Source organism: Corella eumyota, chromosome 4 (genome assembly GCF_963082875.1).
Source record: "Corella eumyota chromosome 4, kaCorEumy4.1, whole genome shotgun sequence".
NCBI lineage: Eukaryota > Metazoa > Chordata > Ascidiacea > Phlebobranchia > Corellidae > Corella > Corella eumyota.
Window position 1 is genome coordinate 12555145 of NC_137493.1, and position 18042 is coordinate 12573186.

At 25.9% G+C, this 18042-nt stretch overlaps 2 protein-coding genes and 1 long non-coding RNA gene across 3 annotated transcripts; all 3 read left to right on the plus strand.

Annotated features, from left to right (window-relative positions):
* Positions 1–418: 418 nt before the first annotated feature.
* On the plus strand, positions 419–5079 carry LOC145750868 (uncharacterized). The gene is made up of 16 exons (XM_082566940.1): positions 419–488; positions 807–983; positions 1185–1335; positions 1454–1563; positions 1665–1838; positions 2071–2271; positions 2357–2469; positions 2558–2671; positions 2784–2960; positions 3040–3171; positions 3239–3302; positions 3493–3613; positions 3706–3752; positions 3971–4032; positions 4337–4393; positions 4491–5079. Exons 1-15 carry the CDS (start codon positions 419–421, stop codon positions 4355–4357), a joined length of 1734 nt encoding a protein of 577 aa, XP_082423066.1. The 3' UTR covers positions 4358–4393; positions 4491–5079.
* A 2601-nt stretch (positions 5080–7680) lies between these two features.
* Positions 7681–10241, plus strand: LOC145751025 (uncharacterized). The gene is made up of 5 exons (XR_014283703.1): positions 7681–7718; positions 7978–8095; positions 8153–8193; positions 8337–8398; positions 8832–10241. It is a non-coding gene; the product is annotated as an uncharacterized LOC145751025 (long non-coding RNA).
* Positions 10242–12090: 1849 nt separating this feature from the next.
* On the plus strand, positions 12091–14153 carry LOC145750869 (uncharacterized). Its single transcript, XM_082566941.1, has 10 exons — positions 12091–12102; positions 12197–12310; positions 12405–12581; positions 12714–12845; positions 12920–12983; positions 13134–13254; positions 13342–13415; positions 13650–13717; positions 13934–13994; positions 14101–14153. Exons 1-9 carry the CDS (start codon positions 12091–12093, stop codon positions 13964–13966), a joined length of 795 nt encoding a protein of 264 aa, XP_082423067.1. The 3' UTR covers positions 13967–13994; positions 14101–14153.
* Positions 14154–18042: the final 3889 nt, after the last annotated feature.

An 18042-nucleotide genomic window follows, 5' to 3' on the forward strand; every position in this document is an offset into this window, starting at 1 on the left:
ATTTTCCGCTAAGTAGCATTCCCTTAGTATATCTATTTGTTGCGTTATCTTACAAACCTGCGTTTAGGTGTAAAGGTGGTTGTAAAAACAAAATATAATTTAGTGGGTTTACTATTTTTAGTTATCGTTTTTTTTGACAAAGCTTTATTTGCTACATTATATCAATTTTACCTTCTCGTTACTAATTGTAGAGACAGTTTTCATTTTTGTGTCTTTTGTGAAAGTGTGGCTAATGCATCAATAAACTCTGTAAGTGTTATTTCTTTCTGCTGTCACTAACAAGAAATACTATTTTTATTAGAAAATATATGTTACTTAATGTTATAGCAGTTACGGTAAAAAATTAAATATTTTTTTATTTTGTTTCAGTAGGCTAAGTATTTTTATTAGATATCTTAAAATCGTATTAAATCTTGATATGACTTTGTTGAATCGTCTTTGGGTCTATGTGCTTATTCTTTTTTGTATTTCAACGTATAGTAAAGGAGGTAGGTTTGTATACTATTGTAGTTGTTTCTACCTGTGTAGTATTTTTATGCATAGTTTTTTATAAATAACTTGCACGAAAAATTTGTTGAAAGCTCAACTAACTTAGTTTATTATGATTTTATTCATTAAAATAATAATATTTAATAAAAAATAAAACTATTAATTTGGGGAGTTCCCCTTTTAAAGCACGTGCTGAAGAAGATTTTGACTCTTTTTTTATTATTTCTCTTTTCAATATTACAAAATTTATAAAAGTTATCTTTTATAATTAAAAAAAAAAAAAAAAAAATTGATAATTTTTATATAATTTATTTAAGCTTGTAGTGACAACGAAGTTGGATTTGGGGATACTATATACAACTTATCAGACAATCAACTTAATGTGGAAAATGCTGAAAATTTTTGTCAAGAAAATGGTGGAAATTCGGCTTCAATTCGAGATCAACAAACCAATGATTTCATTGTTAATTTTCTTAACAACAAATATAGAAATGGTAAGTTCGAATTTATGTAAGCTTAACAATTTGCACAAATTTATTGTAAATTATAAGTTTTTTATGTAATAATAACTGATAACATTTTGTGATCTTTAAAATAGAAATGATCAACTTTCAAATTCTTATTACTTATATAATAAGTGTACTTTAATTATAGTTTTTGCATTTTAATATGTACAGATTTTATTTTACTTATAGGTTTGCAAAGAGTGTGGATATTTTACAAACAAGTTAGATATTTAAGTGATGAAGGCAGAGGATATAGATATGCTTTATCACCTGAAGAAATAGATGGTTGGATGAGTGCTAGACGTCTAGGAGACATTGCTTATGTTGATCTTTATAATAGGTTTGTAACTAACTGGCTGTGGCGGTTAATAGTAATTAAGTAGTAACTGTAATTCGGAATTTCAATAAATAGAATTAAATAAATCAAACTGTTTTGCAAATAAGCTATTTAAATTTAGTTCAAGACCAGGATTTACACAACTTCTTACATTTTGTCAATATCAATTTACAAGATGGAGTATAACAGTGGGACCCAGACCTTATAATTGTGGTGATGAACCTGCTAAAGGTAAATTTATATATAAAATAATTTTTAAAAGTTAAAAGTGAGCTAAATTAAAATTTTTGTTGTATTTTTTTTCTGTAGTAAATTTAATTCTCTATGTACAGGACGAACTGTTTTTGACTTTCAATTTTTTGGATCTTCCGATAATGTCAATTCATTTAAAAGATATCTTTTAATTAGAAATACTCAACCCCTTTCCACCAAGTTAACTGCCACTGATGATTCAAGTCTTGGTATTGAAGGATTTGTGAAGTTAAAAGGAACTATCTTTGTTCCAGGTAATAGTGTTGTTAAAAACTATATTAATAATTTATTTTAATTTTTAATATAAAATATCAAGTTTATCACATGGTAGCTAATTAAGTTCCTTTAATTATTTTACTTCAATTATAAGTTAGTAATTATTTTTTTCAAGCACATTTGTATGTTAATGCAGTTTTAAATGATAAAACTTTTTGCCTAAAATTGTTGAATAAAAAAACTTTAACAATACAATTTAAATTACTATAGATATACCAGACACTCGAGTTATAGTTGGAGCGAAATATTTAGATAACAACTGGGTTTGGCCTGATCAAACTCAAGTTAACTTCTTTACATTACCACAAACTCCTTCTTATCTGTGTACAGCATTTCATTATGAAAATGGTTCTTGGAATCTAATACCAATAAACTGTACAGAAACATGCAACTTTGCCTGCCAATATCAATGTAAATAAATTTTTTAACTTATAAATAAAAAAATATTTGAATTTCTTTAATATTGTTAATAATTTAATTTAAACTTATATTTTAGTGACCACACAATCTTACCCTGTAGAATGTGATGTTAACTCTATTAATGTAACCTGGAGTACAAATTTATTGTCCCTTCAATCAATCTATTCTAACTTGACCTTTAATGTACAAGTAAGATAGTAAAAAATTTTTGTTGTTAATTAATTTTATTCGCAATTGGAAACACTGGATAATAGTTTTAACTTTTATAAAACTTTAGGTGGATATTTTAGTATCTGGCTCACAGAGTGTAATTTTATCAAATCAATACAGTTATATCCAATCTTATGCTGTTGTTAATGGCTTAACACCTAGAACTTCCTACATAACAAGGGTAAACATTAAACATAAATTTAAGTAATAAATTTATTATTGTATATATTTTGCAATTAATGTAGCCTTATAATAAAGTGATAAATGATACACTTTTTGTATATTGTTTGTAGGTAACAGTAAAACTAGGTAATTGTGGTAGTCAATCAGTAACATCATATTCAAGTGTTACAACCAGTTTTGGAATTACTGATGTTATAACGTCATCTTATGTTGATTCAACCCAACCTAATTGTATTATCAAGTGGCCAATACCAACTAGTTATGTGGATGACATTCTTTCATATGAGGTTAGGAATTTACCAAAACAAAATTATATTTTTTTTGTATTTGACAATTTGTTTTAGTTTAAAAGAAAATCTTTTTTAGATTGAAAGTCGTGATAATGATATAAAATACGCGAGAACTTTTGATTCTAAGAAATTAAACAAAATGGAAAATTTTTATTCTACTGACATACCCCTCAATATTTACAATCCTAACACAACTGTTACATTTAGTGTAAGTTATATTTTACTGTATTAAAGTTTTCTTATTATACAATTGTTTTAATATTTATTTGTTTTAGATAAGAGCAAATTCTTGTGATGGTTTTGGAAAATGGGGAAATGTAAATGGAACTTGTAAAACAGGTTTATATATTATTGTACTTTTTATGTTAAACCTAGTTTTTTTAGATTAAAACTGTTTATTGCAAAACATGTTTAGTAACTCATGCATCTAATTTTGTCTTATCAAAAAAGGCTTAATTATTTTTACTAAAATTACAAGCATTTACAACATTCATTTTTACATTTCTATTTTTATTTAAAAAAATTTTAGGTGTAAATGGTAATCAGTCTGAAGTATCTGTTCCTAAAGGAGCTATAATTGGATCTGTTGTTGGAGTTGTTGTGTTAATAATTTTTGTTGTGGTTGTGATTATATTGATGAAGAAAATAAGGTAAAAAATCCATGTTGTTATAAATGATTAAATTCGTAAAAAAAATAAATAAAATATAAATTACATCTTGTTTACATTTTATTAAATTTTAGATCCTTAAGTTTACCAAAAGAAGCACCTCAAACAGCTGCACGATCTGGTACAAAATTAATTAAGTTGAACAAAATTAACTAAATTGCATTTTTATTAAAATAATTGTGGTTTATGTAAAATTTAAATCCACATTAATTAGTTTCAATATTTTAGACTAATTATTAATCTCTTAATTTTATTTTAAATTTAACTAGAGTAAGTGCTGTGAATGCCTTAAATACTTAGAGTAAGTTCAACTACAATTAAATTTGTAACAATTTACAGGGGCTGCTTCAGTAGCAGAATCCTCATATGCTAATGTAGTTAACACAACATCAGTTTATCAGGTTAACCTAATAATTAAAATTAAAATATTTTGTTGTTTAACATTTAAATGTTGGCATCTAGATCTACTTTAAACTGTCCAAGTTGTTGGGTATTATTAAAATTCTATTGTGGCTAAAAATATAAGAATTTAAGTTTTAATTTGTATACCTATCATTTAAATGTACTTAAAATTAAAGAAAGAGGAATCAAAAAGTACTTATTTTGATTGTTAACTGTAAACATAAAAAATGAAAAGAAATTGTTAATAATACCATGGCTACCCAAATTACAATTTAACATATATATGTTTTCTTTCTTTTTTAGAATTCTGTTTATGAAAACTAGCCTTTAAGAAATAGATTCAGCAGTTCAAAGTTTTAAGTAGGTATAAAAGTTTTATGCCATAATAATAATTTAAATATATCCTTTAATTGTATTTTATGTAAATATTTTTATGATTCAAAAATTATAATTTTAGATTTCGTGTTTGAGGAAAAATTCAACATGTTTCTAGATCACCAGCTTGGTCGAACTTAATCTTGTATAAGGAATTGACTAAATGTCTTTTTTAATATTTATTTAAATTTGTGTTTTAATTTCTCTTAGTTTTGTATACATGAAATTATTTATAAAAAATACTGCCCCTAAATATAACATTTATTTTTGTTGTTGTTTTGTTTGGTGATAACTTTTGTTTACTTTTTTATTTTAATCGCAGTGTTTTTTAATATTTTAGTTTTTGTTGGTACCCAAAGTTTGTCAATTTGAGTAATTATAATTAAAAAGCCACATTTGACTTTTTAATTTTATTTACTTAAACCACCTGCCCACTCTCATAGCTTTGTTGGACACTTAACTGGTTGTAGTACTGTAGTAAAAAAAAACGTGATTTTTTAAAATTATGAAAGTTTACAAAAAACTGAATATATTGATTGTTCCTTTAATAGCCTAAGCAGGAAATATTAGTAACCACCGCTGCATAAATTATTTTTAAACTTTTTCCTAATAGGTGACTGTTTCTATTCTGATTGTTAGATTCTAACTTTTATTTTTAATAATAATTTGTAAACAACCTTTTTGTTTTTAAATTTTGGTAAAAATTCTAATTTTGTACAAGCTTTTGTTGATAAAGCAGTTTATTTAGGACTGCATGTTTTAATATACAGTCATGCAAACTTTTTTTCTGTAAGTGATGACTAATATCTGTACTTCGTAATAACTTCTATATTAATGAATTAATTAAACTTTATTAGTTTTTTGTTTGTTAAATGGTATTAAGAATGTTTTGTATTAATCTGATGTTTATTTGAGTTTAGTAATTTACAATTCACTTTTAATAGGCTATGAGCTTAACTGAGTTATATTCTGATTACTTATTGGTGGGGGATAAATGTATAATATTGTGTAGGTAAAGTCTTATTTGAGCAGTTAGTTAAACAAAATATGTGTGGGGGTTATTTAAAAATATTGTTTTTTGTATTAAACAAACTTGTGTTGTGCAGATAGGCAAATGTTAGGAATGTGTTTAACAAAATTGGAAGTATTCAATTTTATTGATGCGGCTTTTCAATATATAATCTTTTTCTTCTAATAAGAACAAGTTATGTTTTATTGTTTAAGTAATTAATATTTTGATAATCAGATAGGTTTTAAAATAACTGTAATGGGGACATATAATATTTTGCTTTATATGCTGATTATTTCATGTATTTCAACTCTAAGCAAAGGAGGTAAGAAAGTTTTGACATAAAATTAATATTACAATTTTTTTGTCTTACTACATACTGTAATTACAAAACAAACCTTTACATAAATTAATTTATTATGTTTGTGTGTTTGTTAAGCTTGCAGTGACAGCATATTTGGAACTGGGGATACTGTATATAGTTTATCAGACAATCAACTTAATGTGGAAAATACTGAGAATATTTGTAAGAAAAATGGTGGAAATTTGGTTTCAATTCGAGATCAACAAACAAATAATTCTGTTATTAATCTTATTAACAACAAATACAGAAATGGCAAGTTTAAATGCATACGCTTAACATGTTCAACTTATTGATTTTAAAATGTAAATATATATCTAATTTTAACTTTTTGTAACCCTAGTACTATAGTGGCATAAATGATAAACATATATATTCTTATATATTACATAAAATAATTAATATTATTTTATTTGTTTCTAATATATAGATTAATATTTGTTTTATAGGTTTGCAAAGAGTGTGGATATTTTACAAAAAAGTGCAGAATCAACCACATGAACAGGGTCGAGGATACAGATATGCTTTATCACCTGAAGAAACAGATAGTTGGATGAGTGCTGGACATCTAGGAGATATTGCTCATGTTGATCTTTATAAAAGGTTTATTTAAAAATTACAATACTTTTTTTTCAAACCTACAACATAATATACTATCAAAATTCCAGTTCAAGATCCGGATTTACACAACCTTTTATATTTTGCCATTCTCAAAATCAAAGGTGGAGTATTGCAGTTAAAACAAAACCATCGCATTGTGTTGCTAATCCTGATTATGGTAAGTATAAAATAAAATTTAGAATGTTTTATTTGATAATTTTGTTAATTAAACAACTGTATTTTAAAGACAAACTATATTTAATAGGCAAAAATTTATAATTAATCAAAAACTTATTAACATGTTAAACATTAAGGTTCAAGGGCATTTAACTTTTATAATAACATATGTGTCGTTATAGGTTTATAATTTTATTCATTTTGCTAATTTTATTAAAATAAAATTATATACTTAAAATTATTACGAAAAAAGATAACATTGCCAAAGCAGGTTTTAAAACAGCGTTAATACCATTTTTGCACTATAATCTACTAGAGTGACATCACTTTCTGTTTTAGAATTTTTTTAATAAGTTTTTTTTTAAACATAAATTACAGTTGATTTACAAAATTAAGGTATAACTCCCAAGTAAGTTTTATCTCAGATTAACCCTTTGTGTGTTTTAATAATTGTTAGTGGCTTAACACCTAGAACTACCTACATAACAAGGGTAAACATTAAGCACAAATTTAAGTAATAAAATTATTATTGTTTTTTTTTTACAATTAATGTAGCCTTATATTAAAGTGACAAATGATACTATTTTTGTGTTTTGTTTGTAGGTAACAGTAACACTAGGTAATTGTGGTAGTCAATCAGTAAAATCAAATTCAAGTGTTACAACCAGTTTTGGAGTTCCTGATGTCATAACTTCATCTTATGTTGATTCAACTCAACCTAGTTGTATTATCAAGTGGCCAATACCAACTAGTTATGCGGGTAATATTTTATTGTATGAGGTAAGTAAATAATAGAAATAATGTTAAATATTCATAAGTAGAGTTAAAATAATATTTTATTTTGGATTTAGATTGAAGGGCAAAGCAACACAAATACATCATTGATTGCCATTAATCCTAGCTCATTAACTACAATGGAAAATGAATACTTTATGGAAATACCTTTAGATGTTCATAATTATAACAAAACTGTTACATTTAGGGTAGCTGTTAATACATTTAGGCTAAACTTTATTTTTTTCAAGACAATATATTTAAATGAAAAGATATTTTATTTTGGCATGAAATGTTGTTTTAGATAAGAGCAAGTTCTTGTGAGAGCTTCAGAGAATGGGAAAATGTAAATGGAACTTGTGTTTCACCAATTAAAATAATAAAAACAGGTTAACTTGTTTTTTTTTGCATTTCTTAAATGCTAATTCTTGTTACATATTATACCAAATGATTAAGCGTAACAGTGATTACACAAACATGTACTTATTAACTTAATTTTTTAATTTTTTAGACCTATGTTAGAACTATTGGACCTATGCTATAGCATCAAGTAGTTGTAACTGAATTTTATAATTTATGGTCTCATCATTTTTAAAGCTGCATGTATTTTTGTTGTTTGATTCTTTTATGCATTTGAAAATTGTTTAGGTGAAAGTGATGGTAAATCTGGAACTGTTGTGTCTAAAGGAGCAATAATTGCTTCTATTGTTGTGGTGGTTGTAGTGTTAGTTATTATTATGGTGGTTATTTGGATGGTAAAGAAAAGGTAAAATTCTTTGTTTTAAAATAAAAATAAATTTTTTTAAATCAAGTATTTTTTTAGGTTTCGAAAAAATGAAATCATGCAGAGACCTTCACAAACTGGTAAAACGGTTTTTGGTATTAACAAAAAAATTATATTAATTGTTTTAATAATCATTAGTAATGCACTAAGTATTTATTTAATTGTGTTTAAACCTTATGCATATCAAACTTATGTTAAAAAGGGCTTTTTTATAATTTTGTAGGTACCGGTATGGTGTTGGAATCTCCATATGCTAATGTAGTTAACACAACTGCAGTAAATCAGGTTGGTTTTGGTTTATTTAAATTTAGAAAATCATTATGTCAATAAAAAAAATTAATTTCGATTCTGGTAAATAATTTAACTGCTGTGAGTTATGCACTCAACTCAAATTTTCATGCAAAGGTAAAGTAATCGAAATTTAACACATGCAATTGACACAAGAATTATTTTATAACTTTCAAAAACACAAATTTACTAAATGTTTCTTGCTAATAAGTTATTAACTTTGCGTTGCATAGTTGAGCAGATTTGTGAAATTGGGTTATTTTGCAAACCTAATTTCATAGTAACCTTTACAATTCCTTTTTTTGCTTGCTACCATAACAACTAATTTTTAAAACAACTTTCATTTTTAATCTAAACCATTTGTAACCTCTATTAGTACGAAATGTTATAAAAATTTTTTTTTTCTACAATGCGTTATTTATCTTTTTAGAATTCTATTTATGAAAACTATCGTTTCAACTTATAGATGCAACTATTTATTATAATAATCATGTAAGTTTTGTAGTTTAATTACAACTTGGCTATATTTTAAATATGGATTTATAATTTAGGGTTTGTGTTTTAGGAAAACTAGTTGATTGCTCACTTTGTTTGTGAATAAAATTGTTCTCGTAAATACATAAAACGAACTTTTGCTAAATAAGGAAGACGTTTATGGTTTTATTTCTTTCTTGCCATTTTGATTTTTTTTCTTAACAACATTGGAAATAAAGCAGAAAATATTTCATATTATTTACTGATCGTTTTGTTCTTTTATTTGGTTTGTATCTTTTTATCTATGCGATTGTGCATTTTTGATGGAGGGCTTGTATAAAATTATTGTTCGTTGTTGATCTAGAAGACTATTTGTCGCATCGTGTTCTAAACAATTATAATGCCTTGAAGATGCTGTGATGTGAAAGTAAAAAACTCTTATTTAAAATATATTATTTAAAAACTTAACTCTTATTGAAAAACATAAAGTATTAATTGTGACTTTAATAGCATAAACAGGAAATATTATTAACCCACAGAAGCTTTTGTGCAGTTAAGGTTTTACAAACGTTGCGCCTGTTCTTACTTCACCGTATTGTTAGATTTTAATTTTCAATAATAATCTGTAAACAATCTCTATGTTTTTCATTTTGCAAAAATTTTAATTTTATGCATTTATTTGGTGATGATGTAGTTTGTTTAAGAAAGCATTTATAAATATACACTCATGCAAACTTTCTTTAAGTCATGACTAATACTTTTACAATTCATTTTAGTGGGCTACGAGCCCAACTGATTTATATTCTAAATACTTATCAGTGGGATGTATGCATAATATTGTGTAGATAAAGCCTTATTTAAGCAGTTTGTTAAACAAAATATGTGTGGGGGTTTATTTAAACAAATATATTTTCTTTTATATTAAACAAACTTGTGTCTATGGATGGGCAAATGTGTTTAACAAAGTTGAAAGTATGATTTTTTATTGCTGTTGCTTATTAAACATGTAATTTTTTTGTATTAAGAATTGGATATGTTTTAATGTTTAAGTAATTATTATTTTGATTATCAGGTAGGTTTTTAAAGTAACTGTAATGGGGACCTATAATATTTTGCTTTATATGCTGATTATTTTTTGTATTTCAACTTTAAGCAAAGGAGGTAAGAAAGTTTTTACATAAAAATTAATATAACAACTTTTTTGTATTATTGCTATTACAAAACAAACCTTTACATGAATTAATTTATTACATTTGTGTGTTTGTTAAGCTTGCAGTGACAGCATAATTGGAACTGGGGATACTGTATATAGTTTATCAGACAATCAACTTAATGTGGAAAATGCTGAGAATATTTGTAAAGAAAATGGTGGAAATTTGGTTTCAATTCGAGATCAACAAACAAATGATTTGATTATTAATCTTATTAACAACAAATATAGAAATGGTAAGTTTAAATTCATTTGTATGATTAACAGTTTGCATTAATGGATTGTAAGTTGTAATAATTTATTTAATTTTAACTTTTTGTGGCCTTAACATTAAAATGGTACAAATGATAAACTTTTATGTTCTTATTATTACTTAAAAATTTATCGCTTTTTAATATGTAAAATAAATTCTATTTTAAAGGATTGCAAAGAGTGTGGATATTTTACAAAAATGTTAGTGATGGAGATAATTATGGTCGAGGATACAGATATGCTTTATCACCTGAAGAAATATATGGTTGGATGAGTGCTGGACGTTTGGGAGACATTGCTTATGTTGATCTTTATAAAAGGTTTAGTGTTTTTAGACTACTAAAAGTCCAAAAAAAAATTTAATTGTCAATTTGTATTTTAAATGTATTAGAAAGTAAAAGATTGTTCTTATTTTTAGTTCAAGACCAGGATTTACTCAACAAATTACATTTTGTCAATTTCAATTTACAAGATGGGGTATAACAGTGGGGCTTAGACCTTCTAATTGTGGTGATCAACCTGCTGAAGGTAAATACTTATTAAACAATTTTTTTAAGGAGAGGTTAGGCTCATTTGAATTTTATTTTGGTAAAAACACAGTATTTTATAGATAAACAATGTTAAACAGGCAACAAAACATTGTCAACAACATATTTAAATTCTTTACAACTGAACCTTTTATGTTTAAACTCATAATATTTAACCACATTCAGTTGAATTTTCTTTAATTTAAATAATTTTACTTAAATATATTGAAACTTAAAGCTAGCGTTTATGCAGCATAGTTGCTTGAAAATAAACACAACAGCTTTGTTACAAAAAGTTTCAATCTAAGGCATTCAAGTTAAGAGTTAATATGTAGGGGGTTTAAAATGAAAGATTTAAAATAAAGGGGTTTAAAAGTATTGGGTTAAATGTAAGAAGTTTAAATGTAAGGGGTTTATTTGAACTGGGTAAAGGGGTCACCTTAATAGTGTCAACTGTGTTTACTTTAAAATGTCTGGATAACATATTTAATACTTAAAACATTAAATTTAATACTCTTCACTTAGGAAAATTTGTTTTTGACTTTCAACTTTACGGACCTTCTAATAATGTCAGCTCATTATTAAGATATCTTTTGGGAAGAACCAGTCAACCTTATTCCACCAAGTTAACTGCCACTGATGATAGAAATCCTGGTGTTGCTGGCTTTACAGTATAACTAGGAAATATTTATGTTCCAGGTAATTTTTTTTTGTTAATTATGTGCTTAAAAATGTGGTTTAAAAAATATACTGAAAGCGTTTAAGCATTATTAATAAATGTTGCAGCATTAGTTGAAATTAAATCTGTTTATTAGCATTTAAAATTTTAACAGATATACCAGACACTCACGTAATAATTGGAGCAAAATATTCAGATAACAATTGGGTTTGGCCTGATCAAACTCCGGTTAACTTCTTTACATTACCACAAACTCCTTCTAATTTGTGCACAGCATTTCATTATGAAAATGGTTCTTGGAATCTAATACCAATTAACTGTACAGAAACATACAACTTTGCCTGTCAATATCAATGTAAATAAACTTTTTAAATTATAAATAAAAAAATATTCGAATTTCTTATTAATATTCTTGGTTATTTAACTTAAACTTATATTTTAGTGACCACACAAGCTTACTCTGTACAATGTGATGGTAACTCTATTAATGTAACCTGGAGTTCAAATTTATTATCACTTCAATCAATTTATTCCAACTTGACCTTAAATGTACAAGTTAGTTAGTAAAATAATTTTGTTGTTAAGAAGCAAAGTAATTTATTTTATTTGCAATTAAAAATACTGAATAATAGTTTTAACTTTTAAAACTTTAGGTGGATATTTTATTATCTGGCTCACGGAGTGTAATTTTATCAAATCACTACAGTTATAATCAATCTTATGCTGTTGTTAGTGGCTTAACACCTAGAACTAACTACATAGCAAGGGTAAACTTATTTTTATTTTGTTTGTTATTTTTTTTAATTAATGTAACCTTATAATAGTGTAACAAATGATCTGATTCTTTTATATTGTTTGTAGGTTATAGTAACACTTGATAATTGTGGTAGTCAATCAGTAACATCAAATTCAAGTGTTACAACCAACTTGGAAATTCCTGATAACATAACTTCATCTTATGTTGATTCAACTCAACCTAATTGTATTATCAAGTGGCCAATACCAACTAGTTATGTGAATAACATTCTTTCATATGAGGTAAATCATTTAATTAAATTGCACTCTTAAACTAAAGCAAAATGTGTGGATATTTTTTGTTCGTTATTTGTCTTAACATTGAAAATTAAGAAAACATTCTATATCGGTTTATAAATATAAATTGTTTCATAGATTGAAAGTCGTGGTACTGTTATAACTTATGGAAGAATTTTTGATTCTAAATCATTAAACAAAATTGGAAATTTTTATTTTACTGACATATCCCTCAATATTTACAATCCTAACACAACTGTTACATTTAGTGTAAGTTATATTTTATTGAATTGATTTTTTTTTATTATAAATACAATTTGTCCTCAATATTTTATTTGTTTTAGATAAGAGCAATTTCTTGTAAGGGTTTCGGAGAATGGGGAAATGTAAATGGAACTTGTAAAACAGGTTTATTTAACATACTTTATTTTTTTGGTCTAAACCTAGTTCTGGAAGATTTAAGTATCACAAATTGTTATCTCTAAACTTGTGGAGGTGTGCATCTAATGCTTTATCAGCAATGACCAAGTTATTTTACTATGTTTTAAATGTGTTTAGATGTAAATGGTAATCAGTCTGAACTAAATGTCTCTAAGGAAGCTATAATTGGATCTGTTGTTAGTGTATTTGTGTTGACAATTCTTGTTGTGGTTGTGATTACATGGATAAGAAAAGGAAGGTAAAAAGTTTTGTTTCTGATAAAAATTATTTTTGTTATAAAAACAGATTTTAGGTTACATGATGTTAAAATTTGTTTAAATGTTAGATCCTTAACTTTACCAAAAGAAGCACCTCGAACAGCTGCACGATCTGGTACAAAATCAATTAAGCTAAACCAAAGTAACAAAATAAGTTTTATTTTTATTAAATTGATTGTAGGTTATTTAAATTAAACTTCACTTTAATATTTTGTTTATCTGTTGATTTGACTAATTGATTTTATTTTTATTTAATTTTTACTTTAACAAAGATAGTACTGTTAAAGTCTTGAGTACTTTATGTAAAATCATTAAATTATTACAAGTGCAGGTTACAAATTTTATTATAGATAATTAAACTTGGAACAATTTACAGGTGCTACTTCTGTTCAGGTAGCAGAATCCTCATATGCTAATGTGGTTAACACAACAGCAGTTAATCAGGTTAAAAAATATTCTATTGTAACACATTTAAATGCTGTCTTTCACAATACAACTTCACAAGTTTTTTGTATATTATCTAAGTTTAATAAAAATTAAAGAACGGTTACCAACAACTCTCATGAGTATTTTTAAACTTAAGAAGACAAAAAAATTGTGCTCGATAAAACTGTTAAATATTTACCTTTTAACATACATTTTATATTATTTTTCTTCTAGAATTCTGTTTATGAAAACCAGTACTTCAAGTAATAACTTCAGCAGTTTATTTTATTAGTAGGTATAAAAGTTTCACATTATAATATTACTTTAAATAATAATATGAATTCATTTTTAAATAAATATTTTTATGGTTTGGATCAATGAATTCAGTTTTTGTGTTTTAGCAAAACTTTAAAGTTTTACATCATCAGCTTGGTCTAACAACCTAGTATAAGGGATTGGTTAAATGTTTTTTTTTTAAATTATACCAAAGTGTACTTTTCATTTATTAACTCTTTTTAATATATATTATAATTTTTTTGAACATTTTTTTTAATTTTAAACTTATTTTCTTGTTGTTTTGATTAGTGATTATTAGTTAATTATATACTTTGAACAAATTTAGTAATTATAAATTAAAAGCCATGTTTTGCATTTTTATATCTTACTTGCCCAATTTCTTTTTCTATTTGACACTAAAGTTGTTGTGATACTAAAGTGAAAAAAAATGGTTCTTAAAAATTATTTGGATAAATATTTAAAAAACTGAAAGTATTAAGTGTGACTTTAATAGCCTAAGCAGGAAATATTAATAACCCACAGCCACCTAGATTTCCTTTAAAGCTTTTGTGCTGTTAATGTTTTGCCAAATGGTTACCTTTTTCTAGTTCACCTGATTGTTAGGTTTAAGTTTTAATTTTCAATAATAATTTGTAAACAATCTCTTTGTTTTTTATTTTTTTTCAAAATTTTAGTTTATGCAAGCTTGAGTTGTTGATATAGTTTGTTTAAGAAAGCATGTATAAATATACAGTCATGCACACTTTCTTTTATTTTTCAAGTCATGACTAATAATTGTTCTGTGCATAACATTTTAAACTAATAAATAAATTAAATAATATTAGTAAGACGTTTTTTTAATTCATTGTTTGTGAAATCGATATCACTTTTTTTTAAATTGATATTTATTTATCAACTATTCAATTAAGTTGACCAATTTATAAATGTGGGCTATGGGCTAAACTGACTGTATTACACTAATTATACTGTTTAGTAGTGGGGGATGAGGGTATTTTTTGTGTTGTTAAAGCCTTATTTAGGCAGTTGGGGTTAATTAGCTTACGTTTCAACAAAATATTTTATATGTTTTAACAACACCAACTTACCAAGCATTAGTCTTTTTTAAATCTTTGTATTTTTACAAAACATTGGCTTTTAATTTAATTACTTTTGCTGTTTTAATTAGCTTTTATGATTTAATTGTTTATTTATTTTGAAAAAAATGTTGTACTTTTAAACCCTAATTAGGAAAAATTGGTAATTCACAAACAACTACATGAATACTTTGTTTATAAAATTCTTATATCAACTATTGTTATATTCTATTTGTTCCTTATTGTTTTTTTGTATTAACTTTACAAATGATGAATGACTTTAAGTTGCAAGCCTTCTCAGGCCGTGCATAGATTACGTAAGTTATTTATTATTTCAAAATTAAGGTTGGTTGCCTAAAGATAGTTTTTTTAAAAGTTGTTAAATTGTATAGCTCTGCGATTCCCCCAAATGAGGATAAAGAGTTGTATAATTTTTGTTAGTGGGGTCTGCTTTCGCGTTAACTCTTATTACGTTTTAAATGTTTAGTGTTATGTTGTAGCGTGGTCTTAAATCAGTAGCTAATTTGCTGTTGTTTTAATGTACAGTGTTGAATTAGAAAATGTTGATTCAGTTAAACAGTATTCTTTATTTAAAGCAGATACTAATCATTATCCAGCAATATTACGTTTAAAAAATTGTACATAAAACCGCCATTCATATATGTATCGTTTAAATGTCATCCGAAATAGTAAGACATTCAACAACAAAACACTGCAATCGCGTGTTTTACATAAACCATTACGAATTTTTAACGATTAAGATTTGCGCGAGTATAATTTCTGATAGTGGAGCCTGCGTTCGGGCTAACCTTATTCAATTTTAAAGGTTTGGTGTTATGTTTTTGTGGAACCCCCCCTTTATTAAACCCCCTTTAGGAGAATTGAGCAATACCAACGCAAGTGCACGAATACTTAGTTCTTAGAATTTTTATATCCTGCAACAATTGTTAGACTCTGTTAGTCACTCATTGTCTTTTGTATTAAGTCCTTCGTTGTCTTTTGTATTAACTTTAATGATAAATCACTTAAAGTTGCAAACCTCATTAGGCCATGCATAGATTACGCAAAGTATTTATTATTTTATAAGATGTTAAATTGTATATTATCACAACTTTTAAATAGCGTTTAAATACCAGTAAAGGCGTCTATTAAAATAAGGGTTGTGTAAATATAATATTTGCATAGGTTAAAGATGAAAAAATTGCGCGCCGTGAAGAATTTATGTAAATAACACTTTTTTTTTAAATAAATATGATCTTTGCTAAAAAAAGTTTAAGGCTTTAGTTTTTTTTCTTGACGCTTTTTATTTTCTACGTATTTGTGCTCAAGTTTTGGTTTTTATTTTTTACTTAAGTTTAAAGCAAAAGCAAAAAATATTTTCCGCTAAATAGCATTTCCTTCGTATCAATATTTGTTGCGTTATCTTACGAACCTGCATTTTAGGTGTAAAGGTGGTTGTAAAAACAAAATATAATTAGGTAGGTTTACTATTGTTCGTTATCGTTTTTTGACAAGGCTTTATTTGCTACCTTATATCAATTTTACCTTCTCGTTACTAATTGTAAAGACAATTTTCATTTTTGTGTCATTTGTGAAAGTGTGGCTAATGCATCAATAAACTCTGTTAGTGTTATTTTTCTTTGCTGTCACTAATAAGACATATTATTTTTATTAGAAATTATGTGTTAACTAAAGTTATAGCAGTTTTATTAGATATCTTGAAATCGTATTAACCTTGCTATGACTTTGTTGGATCGTCTTTGGGACTATATGCTAATTCTTTTTTGTATTTCAACGTGTAGTAAAGGAGGTAGGTTTGTATACCTTTGTAGTGTTTTTATGCATTGGCAATAAAAAACGAACTCCTACAAAACAAGTTAATTTTTTTATACATAGTTTTTTATAAATAACTTGCACGAAAATTTGTTAAAAGCTTAACTATCTTAGTTTATTTTCAGTTTATTATGATTTTATTAACTTATATAATAATATTCAATTTAAAATAAAACTATTAATTTGGAGAGGTTCCCCTTATTTAAAGCACGTGGTGATAAAGATTTCGACTCTTTTTTTATTATTTCTGTTTGCGATGTAACAGAATTTATAAAAGTTATCTATTATAATTAAAGAAAAAATCAATAATTAATATATAAATTAATTAAGCTTGTAGCGACAACGTAGTTGGATTTGGGGATACTATATACAGTTTATCAGACAATCAACTTAATGTGGAAAATGCTGAAAATTTTTGTCAAGAAAATGGTGGAAATTCAGCTTCAATTCGAGATCAACAAACCAATGATTTCATTGTTAATCTTCTTAACAACAAATATAGAAATGGTAAGTTCAAATTTATGTAAGCTTAACAATTTGCACTAATTTATTGTAAATTATAAGTTTTTTATGTAATAATAACTAATAACATTTTGTGATCTTTAAAATAGAAATGATCAACTTTCAAATCCTTATTACTTAATAATAAGTGTAATTTAATAATAGTTCTTGCATTTTAATATGTACAAATTTTATTTTACCTATAGGTTTGCAAAGAGTGTGGATATTTTACAAAAGAGTAGGGGCAGATAATCATTATGGTCGAGGATATAGATATGCTTTATCACCTGAAGAAATAGATGGTTGGATGAGTGCTAGACGTCTAGGAGACATTGCTTATGTTGATCTTTATAATAGGTTTGTAACAAACTGGCTGTGGCGGTTAATAGTAATTAAGTAGTAACTGTTATTCGGAATTTCAATAAATAGAATTAAATAAATCAAACTGTTATGCAAATAAGCTATTTAAATTTTAGTTCAATACCAGGATTTACACAACCTCTTACATTTTGTCAATATCAATTTAGAAGATGGGGTATAGCATTGGGACCTAGACCTTCTAGTTGTGGTGATAAACCTGCTATAGGTAAATTTATATACAAAATAATTTTTAAAAGTTAAAAGTGAGCTAAATTAAAA

What these genes read in the sequence shown, in the direction of transcription:
- LOC145750868 (XM_082566940.1), top strand. Translation starts at nt 419, where the DNA reads ATGACTTTGTTGAATCGTCTTTGGGTCTATGTGCTTATTCTTTTTTGT. An exon ending in GAACTTCCTACATAACAAGG is followed by an intron (nt 2,672 to 2,783) that starts GTAAACATTAAA and finishes TATTGTTTGTAG; the next exon opens with GTAACAGTAAAACTAGGTAA. An exon ending in ACACAACATCAGTTTATCAG is followed by an intron (nt 4,033 to 4,336) that starts GTTAACCTAATA and finishes TTTCTTTTTTAG; the next exon opens with AATTCTGTTTATGAAAACTA.
- LOC145750869 (XM_082566941.1), top strand. An exon ending in ATAACATTCTTTCATATGAG is followed by an intron (nt 12,582 to 12,713) that starts GTAAATCATTTA and finishes ATTGTTTCATAG; the next exon opens with ATTGAAAGTCGTGGTACTGT. An exon ending in ATCAATTAAGCTAAACCAAA is followed by an intron (nt 13,416 to 13,649) that starts GTAACAAAATAA and finishes AACAATTTACAG; the next exon opens with GTGCTACTTCTGTTCAGGTA.